Raw genomic sequence first — 13985 nt, 5'->3', positions numbered from 1 at the left:
GCATGTTACGCTCTCCCCGGCTGCTGACAGGGAGAGTTCTTCCCAGGATGTCAAAAGAAATGCTGTCCCCAGTGGGTGCAACCAACTGGCTGGAAGGAGAAGGTGTCCCAGATGCTTCTGTCTCAGATGTGAAGGAGAGAACGGAAGACCCCAGGAGAAAAAAGAAACCACTTCAGGAAGGAGAGAGTGAATCAGTCCAGGGTATGGAGGAGACATCCCCAGTGCCTTAGAGGTGGGTTTCTCTCTCTGTGATGCTGAGTACCTCCCGGACTGGAGGGGACCATCCCTTGCGCTTCAGTTCGGACAGCCCCACCACATGCTTCTTTGGCTGTGGCAGATCCTCCGCTGGGGAAATCAGCTGTGTTAGCCGCTGTGGAGAGGAGGTCTCTGTTAATTAAGCTGATAAACAAACTGCCACCCAAAAGTGATCTGCAACCGTTGCTGGGGGCAAAGGCATCTAGACAGCCAGCTCCCTGCTCCTCGCCTGCCGAATGGTTGTGAAAGGGAGAGGAAGGAGAGCAGGTTCGCTTTAACTGCGCTCAGCGACAATTATTCCACCTCTGGGCTCAAACCCGGGCTGTGGACTGACAACTCAATGTACAGGGCTCCTCACGGTCATGTTTCTGGGAAGAAGGATGCTAGCCGTTAGGCCCACAGACATTTTCTGTGGCCATGGAAAAAACACCATAAAGCCCTTTTTTTTTTCCCTATGCCAGGTAGCTGTGCCTCCCATTGACTTTGGTGGGAGCTGTGGAGCCTTCTAAATGGTTTGACCATCAGAAAGTGCCGGGCATCTCCTGCTACAGTCCAAAACAGAGTGGCAGGTGATACTTACCTCAGTGGCACCTCCCTGGTAAAGCAGTCCCTTTGCAGACTGGTTCCTGCCCCTGAGCCATGCCAGCTCCTCTCTTCCAGCCAGCCAGACTGTGATGGTGCAGGCAGGGGTTGTGGGGCAGCTGCCTGCCTGTAGCTCCCCCCATCCTCTGCAATGAAGGGGTGCTGCAGGCTGCTCCACACACATGTACACTAGTGTTATGTCAGCTTTGGGGGGGTTATTCTTGAAAAATGCAAAGACCTTGGTGCTCTTTGGGCAAAAGGTGCTGGCCCACAGAGAGAGCTGCTGTGAATTTCTGGTCTTTCTCATCCCATTTTTGAAGGCCCTCTGGTGCCACACACCTCCTGAGCACCTGGGCTCCTCCCAAAGCCAAGTAATATGCAGTGTCCTGCAGCCACCTGCCCGGTTCCATGGGCCAGTGATTCATTTCCCTGCTGAATACCAACTTTCACAGTTACTGGATTTTTCTGTCACAAGCTGTTCAGGCCAATGCATGCTCCTCTCTTGCAGAGCACATCACAAGCAGAGCAGGTAATTCATCTATGACTCATTGGATTAGTGTCAGTGCTTCCACTACTTGTGAAGCACCTGCCAGAATCCCAGAGTTTGCTCATTTATTCAAAAGTATTTGCCCCATGATTTCTGAAATCAGCCTGGGCCTGCAGGTGCTCTATGAGAAGTTCATTGTGAGTATTCAGTCTCTGGAGCTCGTGCTGTCTTAATTAGACACATTAGGAAACAACATTTGTGTTTCTTGGTCAGTCAAGTGTGACAAGAGGGATCGGTTCATCTCAGTGACTGATCACGATTACCAATTACAAACTTACTTTCAGTGAATGGTTTGCAATATTCAGTTGAAAGGCACTGTTCCTGGAAGCATCTGTGTCAGGAAATTAATTCACTAAATTTCTGGGGTGTGACTGGAAAAAGGGAACAGGTATATTTTGAGAAAACCTGTTTTTAAAACAGAAGCAACTCTTTCAGGAGGTATTGTGTGGTTGGCTTTGATTCCCCCCAAATCAACCCAGGCTTAGCAGCTGGTTCCTTCCTACATGCCTAAATCACATCCTTGGAAGTTTCTTCATACTAACATAACTGAGAAGTCCCTGGAAACCACAACTAATGTAATCTAAACCAAGTAGAAAACCCTCAATCTGAAATTAGCCAAATCAATTCTTTGTGTGCTGTAAAATAAGTGTTAACACTATCCACAGCAACATTTCAGTCCAAAGGCTCAAAGCACCTTGCAGCAGGTGAGAAATACTGCTTGTTTAGCAGGCAAGACATTCAGGCAATTACTTTACTGACAGCTCCAAGTCCTCATTCAGACATATGAAACCTCTGATCTGTGGCGAGTCAGACGTTGTCAGCCAACCAGTCAAGCTCTTCAAACTGGCCCCAGGAAAGGGCAGACGCATTAGCGGTACATGTCCCAGAGCCTACAGGAGAGGGCTGTAAGAAGCAGAACTCAAGGTCTGAACTTGGAGCAAATCATATCACAGCACCTTGGCAAAAGATTCACCTGGAGTTCCTCATATTGGGAGGTGTACACCTCCCATCTCCCTCCCAAACTTGTCATCTCTTCATGGCCACCAACGGCAACCAGGAGGCCCAAGGGCCAAAGGCAGCTAAACAGGAACTATTTCACAGCATCATACTTCTCCATCTCCCCGCCTGCACAGCTTGTGCCCATCTCACTGTGTCACTGAACACTTTCATCGCTACCATTCCTGTCTGGGCATTGCACTGCACCTTCTCCTGAGCTTGAGATGGGCATTAGCCAGCTCTGCCACAACTTCTGTCACTGCCTATTAAGTCACATCTCCCAGACAGCAAATAAGAGCCCCTGTAGGCACAGATTCACCTTCCTTGAGGCAATGGAGCCAACGAGGACATTCTGCACCCAGCCTGTTCCTGGCCATGTTGGCAGTACAGATTCCTCCTCCCCATGAACCTACAATGTGACTGTCACACCTACACCACAGCCACAGGGATGCCCCCATCCCTCCTTCACCTGCTCCCCACCCCAGCCAGCTGCAGATGAGCCTACAGTCAGTGAGGATGGGGAAGGACCAGAAGAAAAATTGCACAAAAATTTATATGCACTGTACATCACTTAGGTCTTCATGGGTCCAGTGGGGTGTCATCTCTATGACACCATCTTCCTAAACACGCTTCTTCCTAGGACAAGGTGTCTACAGTGAAAAAGGACAGGCTTGGGTATGGCACAAGGCAGACCTTTACAGCTCTGTGAGCATGTCATCTTTAATAGCCACATGTCATTTCTTCTGAGAAAATAGCACGGTCGTGACTCAGGACTAAAAGGGGAGCAGGGGCAAGGGACAAGAAGTAAAGGCAAAACAGATCCTGGTTTTGCACCTGGTTTGCACAGGCGCTAGTCCGTAACAAAAGAGAAAGCAAAGGTGGTGGCATGCTGTCTTTACTTACATGGCCAGCAGGACTATCTGAACCATAAACCAAATCAATCCTCCTGTGGCCTCAGGTAGCCCACATTGAGGGAGTCCTCTGCCATCCAGTAGAGCCAGCGTTAGAGACGTTCTGCATATGTCTACATACTGTACTGAGCATGGCGGTGCAACGTCTCATGGGAGACTCTGGACATTTGATGATCACCCTGGAAGCTGTGCTGAGACTCTCCAAGGCATCCAAATTGTCAGCAAGAGCTATGGAGCGGTCGGGGGAAGAGCCACTCTCACCCCACTTGCCTTCTCAGTGGAGAAATGTGCCACATACACCTTCCCCAGGGCAATTCCCATGAATCATCTGGGGGAAGCAGCAGCAACTCGCCCAGTGACCACAACCCCAGTACCTGCTTCAGGGGTCCTTTAGTTTTCAGAACGATGAAGATGGCGTAGAGAGGAATGCAGACCATGGAGGAAAGTGCCATCAGCCAGCCCACCACGTAGCCCCAGGGCGGGTACACGTAGGAATTGTTGTATTTCAAGGGTGTGTACTTGATCAGGGAAAACAGGAAGACAGCCTGAGGAGCAGAAAATGCAAACATAGCCAGAGCAAAGGGAGCAGCAAAGCCGGGCAGCCTGGCCACCCTGCAAGCACCGGCTGGGTGGCAATGAGTGTGCTGTCTCACATGAGCTAGCATGGACTTTGCTAGCTGCAGCAAGGCAGAGCTTGGTGCTTGCTGAGGAGTTATCTCAGAGCCAGGGCCAGGCTTCTCCACAGTGTAAAAGCCTTCAAGCTTCCTAAGAGTCCAACATAAGCAAAGTTGGCAGCAGCTTTGAGGGTCCAACAACATTGAGACAGCAATTTATTCATATCAAAGTCAGGAATTGGTGTTGTCTCTGGCAGATGCCCTCCAGAAGTACCACACGGGCAGAGATTTACCCCTCTTGGGGCTCTCTAGCCACAGAGCTCTCAGATGATTTGGGCTGGATCGGGCTTGCTTTGAAAATTTCCCTGATATTCAACTCCTGCTGGAGCCTGAGGACAAAGGACTAGAAATCTTTTGTAAGCTGAAGCTATAGAACCCATCTGTGTTCCCACTGAGATCAAACAAAACAACACTGAACATCATGCAGGAGTGGAATTTGGCTCAGAAATCACGTAAAAATCAATGGAGCAAGACTGGACATAAAATTAAAACAGGCAAGAATTTACCTGATTTAGGGTGCATTTTCCTTAAACACAATTGTCACAGAAATTTTAAAAGAGATTTAATAACAGAAAGCAAATGGCCATGGAAAGATATTTCTGAACCACGGGAGGTCACAGGAACACAAGGCTGAAGCAAGTCTTTCAGAACAGGGTAATTCTCACTGGTCTTCTATTCAAAAGTAACTCGACCAAACCTCTCCAGACTTTGAGGACGCATTTTCCTATGCCTTAACAGTAAACAAGTGGGTTTTTAGGATCAATTAATTTTCCAGGCAAAAGATAAGGCTTTACAAAGCAAACAAATTGCCGCCTCAGCTATGGGCAAGATTCAGTTTCTTCACAGCAATTTGAAAAAATTACAGCAGCACCGTGAAGACAAATCAACCTTTTCTACTGAGAACTCAGGGACCCAGAATAATACACCGTTTTGTCATAATTGCACTTACCAAGCACAGACCCGGGGTGAACACCAGCCAGCATATCTTGATCAAGGGCCACGGCCGGAAACCAATCATGTCCTCGATGTTGTCATAGAAGCGGTTGGCACCTTAGCCACCAGCCAGCACAAAGTCAGAGGTCAGATCATCGTTGTTTCCTTTAACCACCATTCACATCAGATCCCAACTTTTTTTATCCTCAGTTTTACTCCCAGCAAAAACGCAGCTATCCTAATAATTAACATCAGGTAACAGGCTTTTCTGGCATTGAAAAGGCCCATCTGTGGCTAAATACAGATTGAGATTTTTTCAGCCCTAAGTTATCAGAAAGCCTGACACAGAAGAAATGCCGTCTCCCTCAGACAGCAGCAGCTGCAAGTGAGAGGATGCAGCCCATGTGCCACCAAGAGCTGGTAAGGACCAGCACAAGGCAAGGAGGGGCACCTGGTGTATAGGTCAGCAAGGGAAAGCTCTTACAGGTTGAGCACATGGGATCATGTGAGCCTACTGCTAAAAGGAACAAAGAGAGTGGAGGACACCAAACAAAACCCTCTCTTTGTAACTAGATTTACACATCAGGGAAGTCATGTCAAGAATCCCCACTGAGCTGGGCATTTCTCCTGTCATCAAGAGTCTGCATTCCACAGAATACTTTATTTTTTGCATAAACTCAGAAGACCTGGAGATCCGAACTGGAAACCAAACCTTCCATCTGCAAGTGCTGCTGTACTGTCCAATGGGAGCTGTCCTGTGGGTGCCTGGTCTCCTTCTCCTCTCACTAGTTTCACTTACTAGATTATGTTGTTCACAGTACGTGGGACCCACTCGAATCTCATGGTGCACCAGAGTGGGATATACCTGTGAAGAGCATCTAAAAGTCCCGCCGCTGGCCAGACCCTAACCATTGACTCTTCCCAACCCAGAGCACAAAGAGGAAATACATGCAATGGTATATAGAGGAGACGATGTAATGCAGATGAACTTCAGCAGACCTTGTAGTAAGCTCTAGGATGTCTTCAAGTGCCTAACGTTGGCCAGAAAGAGATGTAAAATGAAGAATCAAAAAATCATCCATAAGATGCCCTAACTTCTTCCTAACTAGAGCTAACCAGAGGTACTATATCAGACTGACTCAGGTAAAACAGAGTAACAATATTAGACAAAAAAAATGGAGCTAGACTATCCATAGAAAAGGTTACCAATTAAGCACCTCTGGGATGAAGTAATACCATATCTGTCTTACTGAAGTTTAATCACAATGCTTAGATGATAAAGAAGGGCTCTGCTTTTAGGGGTGTTCTTCCCATTGTGAACTCAAGGTCATGCCACAGTTCCCACCTGCAAGCATGATGAGACCTTGCTTCTTTGCATCTTAACACCAGAAGGCTGGGTTGGGAAAAATATATGCCTAGAGGACTGGCCAAACTTGCAAGCATTTGGGGTTTGGTAAGTTTTATTTTGGTTTGTGTTTTTTATGTCTTAGAATTAAATTGCCGTATTATGTTTCTTTTAAAAATATGAATTCTACAAAAACACATTATGTGTGCTTTTCTTTGATTCTTTGCATTATTTTCTATATCCCCTGACTAAAGTTTACAGGAAATCTCTTTTAAACCCCAGCTTTTTGAAGCATTTAGGCTGGGGAGGGCAGGTTCTTTGAACACCTCATGGTTCCTGTCTTGAGTTGGCAAGCTAACAAGTAGCCTCAAGCAAAGACAACAAGCTGTGATGCATCAAGGGACATGCAGCCTTGTGTGGGAGCCCAGCCTACACCAGAGAACACAACCCTAAAACTTCCGAGCTGTAAATACCATGAGGATTCAGGTAGCATTTCTGAAAATATACTAGGGATGAAAAGGAGATGGTATAAAAATGTATTTTGCCAAAAAGCCAAAATCTTCCACAGGGTGAAAAAAAAAAAAAAAGACAACAGATATAAATAGTGCAACTTGCAGTTTAGAATATGAGCATAGCATAGTCTCTTATATCATGCAGTGTTTCCACAGAAGCACACTGTGATGTCAGACATATGACAGATAAATTCATTCATAATACAACTTTGTGGAAGTCAAAGTTGCACTGCAAATTTGGATCTAGGATCTAATGGAAGAGACATAGCAATTAAAGAAATACAAAGACGGCAAAAAAAAAGAAAGACACTACAGACATCCATCCTCTACAAAGAAAACAACCCAAAACTTATGTTGTTGGTTATGATGTGCCTCCGCCTGTCCTTATCCCTGTTCTCTGTAGTACAACTATCAGGTCCTGCATTTCCACAGCCACTGTGGCAGTAGGTGATGTGATGAAACACAATGGGGACTGACATGAATGTCCTCAGAGAGTACATGAACAGGAAGCTTTATATGTTCTGTGTTCCACAGACAGATAAAAAAGTAATCAAGTTTAAGAAGTCATTGGTTCAATCACTCAACATCGGCTTTTGGAGCAAATTAGAAGCTGGAGGATGTGTGCAGCCCGCCTTCCTTCCCAGCACGTTAGAAGGATTTGATAAAGCTCCTGCAGAGAAAACCATAAAGATTTCCCCAAAGCATTTTTTTTAAATGAACAAAGATGTTTGCTGTTACCCCCAATATCCCAACACAAGGAAGAACGGTATGCAGGTACAGGGTAGTTATCCATGCATGCTGGTGCCACTTGTCTTGTGCTGACCAATCCCATGTACCTTCAAAGCTGTTGCATGATTTTCTGACAAAACATTTAATTTTGCTACATAAATTCATGGGAATAAATTTCACGTGAACCCAACTAGAGATTTGCTCACATTTTTACATTCTTATGTCGTATTCTTATGGAGCCCTTCTCATTTTATGTATCTTATAACAACTGCATGTTATACCCAAAGTAAAAGAGACAAAGATTTTATTTTCTTCTTACAATATCCAGAAACAGTGAGTTTCACATATCTGCTAGTTTGGAAACTATGAAAAAGCCCTCCTTTTAAGTCTTTTTGTCCAAGCTGTGTTTATTTGTATTCATCTATATAAATTTCATCCACAGGATTTTAACAGGTGATGATCCCGGCTCTATGCAGTAGTGCTAAGCTTGTCTCTCCTCCCTCTCTGTCTCAAACCTGCAGCATCAACACCTGTGCCAAACCTGTGCAAAATGCCAGCCGCAGAGGCATTGTGGCACTGCAACAATTGCACACCCTTTGGGTACCAGGTGCACAGAGCAGGCCCCTTATGGTCCATAAATAAGCATGTAAGATTGCCTGTAGCCGATGCATCCAAGAGGATAAAGCACACACAGCCGGAGCAAACCCAACAGGCAGGATGCAGGCAGAAGGAGGCTGCTGCATGTGAGCGAGAGAGCGAGAGAAAGATTTATACCAGCACAACACGGGTTCACCCTAGGGCCACCCGCAGGTACCTGCTGGCATCAGTTTGCTTTAGCTTTGTAAACAATCACAATGGTTTCAGCCCTGGCTCTCCTGCAGTGATGGAGGCACTCGCTTTCTCCTGGAACAGCTAATATTAATGTAATGTGCGTGCTGTGACTGCCTGGAAAATATCCTCCCTGCAGCACATTTCAGTGGCATCATGTTGTGAATCTCAGTGCTCAAAAAACACGCCTGCTTATATGAGGGCTGCCTGTCCCAAAGTGGAAGGGAGAGAGGAGAAGGGAGGGGTACCCCAACCCATCTAACACTCCCCTCTAGGGAACGTGATCAGCAGGTCTGATGTCGCTTGATCCTTTCACAGCCAGAGAGCAGTACGTGGGGAAATCCTCAGATCTTTGCAAGAGCAGCTGCCTGGCAGCAGAGGGAAGCTGCCAAGTGGTGGGTGGTTGGCGTATGTGCTGGGAGAGGGGAAACTCAGAACGCGTATTTGTGTTAGCAAAAATGCTGTAATTCTTCACAGTGTAAGCAAGAGGCTCAGCCCTGCCAACTCTGAGGCTGGGAAAAAAACATTAATTGGCACCAGGTGCCTTTGTTTTTCCATAAGATGCCTCACCTTGGCCCTCTGACTACATTTCAGACCAGAATCAGCCCAGTGGATGTAAAGCAGAACATCAAGAGGGTAAAATCCCACTGTGTGGAGTGGGACAAATGAACCCATGGTGGTGAGGGAAAGGGTCATTTCTCAATCCCCAGCTGGTCCGTCCCCCTTCCAGGCTCCTGGGGCAGCATCACCTCTCCTGCTGCTCATTGACTGCCATTGGTCCTCTCCATGGGTCATTGCAAAAGACATGTGGCCTGTGTGACTGTAAAAATGGCAGAGGGGTTCTATACATTAAAGCATAATTCAGTTTAATGTAACCGAGCATGGTGATGATGAAGCCATGTCACAGATGGATGGGAATCTCCATCCCCCTGTAAATCCAACAGAGACTGAGTAGAAGGCAACTCTAAATTAAAATCTGGCCAGGGTCTGGTATTGCGTGCTCTCAGGTGATCTTCCCTTGCGGTACATCTCTCTAGAACAAATCTTTCTTACAGATCTACTTCTCTCGCATACTCCAGAGGTCAAGCCCAAGGAGCCGGACCTGCTACTATTTCAGTAAGAGAGGAGTCCATCCAGACTAGCAATTGGCTTCTGCTGACGTAAAGCATTTGGAGAAACTGCTAACCCCTTCATCAGCAACTGCACTACAGCCAAAGCAACCTTTATAGAACTGTGAGCACCAACGGGAGCACACAGGGACTGACTGCTCACTGTCATTTCTGAAATAAGGCAAAGGTGGCACCAAATGAAACTAGCAGGTGACAGATTCAAAACAAGAAAAAAAGAGTGACTCCTCACACGACACCTGAGCAAGCCATGGAGATCCTTGCTTGCCTGATGTTACCTGAGTCAATTGGAAAAATGGACAGAAGAGAAATAAATAGATTTTACTTCTGGCTCTGGAAACCCTGGGCTACAAGCTGAGTATTGCATCTGGCTCCAGGACCTCCAGCACATGGACTTGTTAGAGTGGGTCCAGAGGAGGGCCACAAAGATTGCTGGAACAATTCTGTGCATAAAGGCTGATAGAGTTGGGGTTGTTCAGCCTGGAGAAGAGAGGGCTCCAGGGAGACCTTATAGTGGCCTTTCAATATATAAAGGGAGGTTGTAAGAAAGACAGAGAGTTTTTACTAGGGCTTGTAGTGACAGAACAAAGGGTAAGAGTTTTAAACTGAAAGAGGGTAGATTTAGATTAGATATTAGGAAGAAATCCTTTACTGTGAGGGTGATGAGGCAATGGCACAGGTTGCCCAGAGAAGCTGCAGCTGCCCCCTCCCTGGCAGTGTTCAAGGCCAGGTTGGATGGCGCTTTGAGCAACCTGGTCTAGTGGAAGGTGTCCCTGCCCATGGCAGGATGGGTGGACAAGATGACCTTTAAAGGTCCCTTCCAACCCAAACCATTCTGTGGTTCTGTAATAAGTTGTTAGAAGCTAGAAGAATATTCACAGAAAGTATCATTGCTAATTTTTCCGCTATTATACTCCTTTCTCAGCGTCCACTCCTGGCCATTGAAAGAGACACAACACGATGCTCATGCCTGCATTCTTTCCTTTGGTTAGGATGGCCATACTGCTTGGCATAATTAGGAGCCAGCAGATGCATGATTGTTGGATGTTGAGGGTCTGGTCTAAGCTGGCATCTACTATAGCTTTGCATGATCCTTACAAGTACTGAGCTCCTGTAACTCCATGAAGCTAAGGAGAGAGAGCAGCTGCTCTGCATCACACACATCTAGACCCTTTCTCCTAAAACAACCATCCTCGATGCAAGCTTTGGGGAGATGAACTGCAGCCTGTGTGTTCAGGCACTGTTCAGCAGGGAAGAGATCTCCCGTAGGATATCACAGGATACTCTTCTTCCTGCACAGAGTAACAAGCAGCTGGTTTCCTTCTGATAGTTCGTGGAGCTCAGTTTAATCCTGCTCCTGAGTAGTTTAGTTACAGACTTCACTGAGAGCCAAAGCAGTCCCTCTCGTTTCTTTTAGGAGTGCCATCACAGCCCATGCAAACAGGAAGCATGTATCGTCTCAGAAGTAACATACAGCAAGTCTGCATCCCAGCATTTTGTGTTAAATTAACTGACAGGACTAAACTAAAGGCACAATGTAAACAGACAGTAACAGAGACCAAAGAACAGCAGTCACTCCTCTAGAGATGATTTTCTAATTCAAAGGCCAAATGAGAAGAGCAGCAAGGTAGTTCAATGTGAGGAACCTTCAGAGGGAAAAAAGCATTCCTACTCTAAATGTGGAGCAATTAAGAAATGTTGAGAGGAAACACATTTGAAACCAGACAAGAAAGAGGGTAGTTACAGCATTTCTTTGCCTCTGAAGGATCTTTTCTATCAACTCCCACTTCTCAACCTCCCATCCTTGCCTTGAGAAAGAGCAATACAAGTTTTTGACAGCCACTTACCATATACCCATCCTATGCAGACTACTTCAAAAATGGCCAGGAAGAGCAGGCACATGCCACTGGCAGCATAGTAGTCAAAGAGCTGGAAGATGTACATCCCACCCTATTGAAGAGGTAGAGAAGAGAGAGTCATGGCAGGACTATTCCATGTGAGGGAAAAATGACTGAGGCAAGCAGAAGAATAGCAGCAGAAACACTGCACCTAAGGGAGGTGGGAGAAGAAGAGCATTCTCTCGGGGCTACCCCCACTCTGCCCCAAAAAGATAAACAGGCCTGGTGGCAGGCGAGCACTTTATGATACTGCTGTGCTAGGCTGGTTTCTATGTCCATAGCAGCAGGAGCCAGTTCGTTTGCTTGTTGTAAATCAATTAACAATTTTCCAGCATCATTTCAAAATACCATGTAGCAGTGCAGAACTTTGCACATAAGAATTTGGGATCCTAACAATCAGGACATTCAGATACCTCATTTTAGCTCCATCAATCTTTGCATATAGCTTAAGGTCCAAGCCCTGCAATGGCAGAGGCATGTGTCTTCCCTGCTGCCTCTGCCTTCAAGTTGAGACCTGCATAGTTGCCATCAGCTACCTTTACAGCCCAGTGGATGATGACTTTCTCATAGTTCCATGTGTTTGCTCAAAGAGAAAGCCCCTCCAATACAAGTCAAGCAGATGCTTTCAAACAGTGCTGAAGGGCTCTAGACACTGCCAGAGTAGCAGAGCAGTTAGTTACCCCTTCATCCCATTATGTATGAGGTGACATCCTGCAATGATGGGAGTAGGTACCTCGATGCAAGCAGGCATGCAAAAGCCATGGGAACACGTAACACAGCTTCACTCAACACTCTCTCAGTCACAGTAAGAGCTGCCTTCAGCAAATCCTTAGCCAGGATCCTGTTGGAGGATCATTCAGCAGTGCCCAAGACGTTTATTGGAAATTAGCTGTCATTACACAGCGTATGCAGGCAGCACAGGGGAGTGCTAAGACCCCTGCCCAAGAGTGCAGTATGCATGCACAGGGCAGCACAGCACATCACTGTGCAGGAAGGGGTGCTCGGCTATTAGCTGTGGAGCAGGGCAAACACAGTGTGCATAGCATTGCACCAACACAGCCCTGCCCCTTCTGGTCCCAGGGGTCACAGGCTTCCCACTGGCTCAGACAGGGTTATGATGCAGCCGTTACTCCCAGCCTCTCCTTCTGATGCTCTGCTTCTTGTGGAAAGCAGTCAGCAAACAATTGCTGCCCTTAGAAGAGCTTCTGCTTGTGCAACTCAGCTTGTTTTAGCCACCAGACCTGGTATTTGCACAAAGCTGTACGTCAGGCAGCCTCTCTGGGCTGTGGGCCTGTCTCTCTGGAAGGCTCAGTTATGCAGTGAGTACACTAGCATCATACAAGGTAAAAGCAGCACCAGCTGTCAGAGACACCAGCTAATGCATCAGAAACAAAGGATAATTAACAGCATCAAAGAGGAGCTTACTGTCTCTACCCACTCCTCCAGAATTTCTAGCAGGGTTTCTAGTGCTCAGCTGTATACCCTAGCTACTCTTTTCTTACCTCAGTGACCAGCAATAAACCCAGAAGGTAGCATATCACTGCAATGGCCAGGATCAGCAGCTCCCGACGCCCCTTCTTTCGAAACACTCTTGGGAACATGTCAATAAGAGATGTCACCACGCTTTCCACACAGACAAACTGCAGAAGAACATAGGTCAGAAAAATCAGCGTCAATGTTTCCCCAAGCACACACTCCCTCTCACTGTCCTTTTTTCCTCCAGCCACCCAAATCCTTTTTTTTTTTTTTTCTCCTTTTGTCTCTCTTGCTTCTACCCAAGGGCCAGCTGCAGCTGTCAGGGACCCAAACACAGCTCTGTATATCAGTGAGATCTCCTCTGGAGCTGCAGAGCAAAGGGGTTAAAAGTACAGTCCCATGTTGGGGGGATGAACTGCAAGATGCACAAGGAATTGCCGCAAATCCAACAGAGCATGCTCCTGCACAGCAGGAATGGCCGAGGGATGGGGAGGCAAGGGGCAGACTGCGCCCCTCAAGCAGGGTGAGGAAGCACCTGAGATGGCACAAGGAACCCTCATGTCAGAGGGGAGCTCCCCCTGCCACTGTGAAGCTAAGGGGAACCAGGTTGAGTGTGGGAGCACAGCTCAGCGCTAACTTCAAGCACACCCCTTGTACAGCAGGATTGGCTGCAAAATATGCCATGACTGCCTGGCATGACCCAGTAGAGCGGATGGCCAGGGGTCCCACAGGTGAATTGCTGGCTTTCAGGGCTGACCATGGGGCAGGATGCCCGTTCACCATATGGTCCCACAGCACACATCACCCGTGGGTGAATGTCAGCCACTGCTAGGACAGCCCAGCCAGCGTGAAGCACAGCCATAAACAAGATGAAGCAGGAGGGCACCTTGACCCGGACAAACAGAGGAAAGAGATCTACTTCTCCAGGTGCAGGGGCTGAGATGCTGCAAAGTGGAGCCTGAGCAGAGCACCCTGCCTGACAAACATGCCAGCACATCCCCTGCTCCCCTCGTGCCAGCACACCAGAGTTGCACGCTGCACTCTGCAGGGCGCTCTGCTGGGTTTGGCTTCTGGCATAACGGGGGTATAGGAGGGTAAGAGATGGGCACACCAGTGAGAAGATTGCTCTGGTGAGATGCAGCTGGTAAAAAACAGCCCCATTCTCCTTCCCA

The 13985-nt window shown here is 47.2% G+C and overlaps 1 protein-coding gene across 1 annotated transcript in view; it reads right to left on the bottom strand.

The window, feature by feature from the left end:
* Positions 1-226: 226 nt before the first annotated feature.
* Positions 227-13985, bottom strand: part of LOC104352912 (sodium- and chloride-dependent betaine transporter) — a 30722-nt gene continuing 16963 nt past the window's right edge. The window contains exons 10-14 of the mRNA XM_009959358.2: positions 12840-12977; positions 11287-11389; positions 4915-5015; positions 3666-3836; positions 227-370 (exon numbers count right to left, since the gene is read on the bottom strand). Of these exons, the coding sequence (XP_009957660.2) occupies positions 227-370; positions 3666-3836; positions 4915-5015; positions 11287-11389; positions 12840-12977 (657 nt within the window). The remainder of the gene's footprint in view (positions 371-3665; positions 3837-4914; positions 5016-11286; positions 11390-12839; positions 12978-13985) is intronic.

Source organism: Leptosomus discolor, chromosome 1, assembly GCF_034619465.1.
Source record: "Leptosomus discolor isolate bLepDis1 chromosome 1, bLepDis1.hap2, whole genome shotgun sequence".
Classification (NCBI taxonomy): domain Eukaryota; kingdom Metazoa; phylum Chordata; class Aves; order Leptosomiformes; family Leptosomidae; genus Leptosomus; species Leptosomus discolor.
Note: the sequence above shows the minus strand (reverse complement) of the source record. Positions and strands in the feature narration are given on the sequence as shown.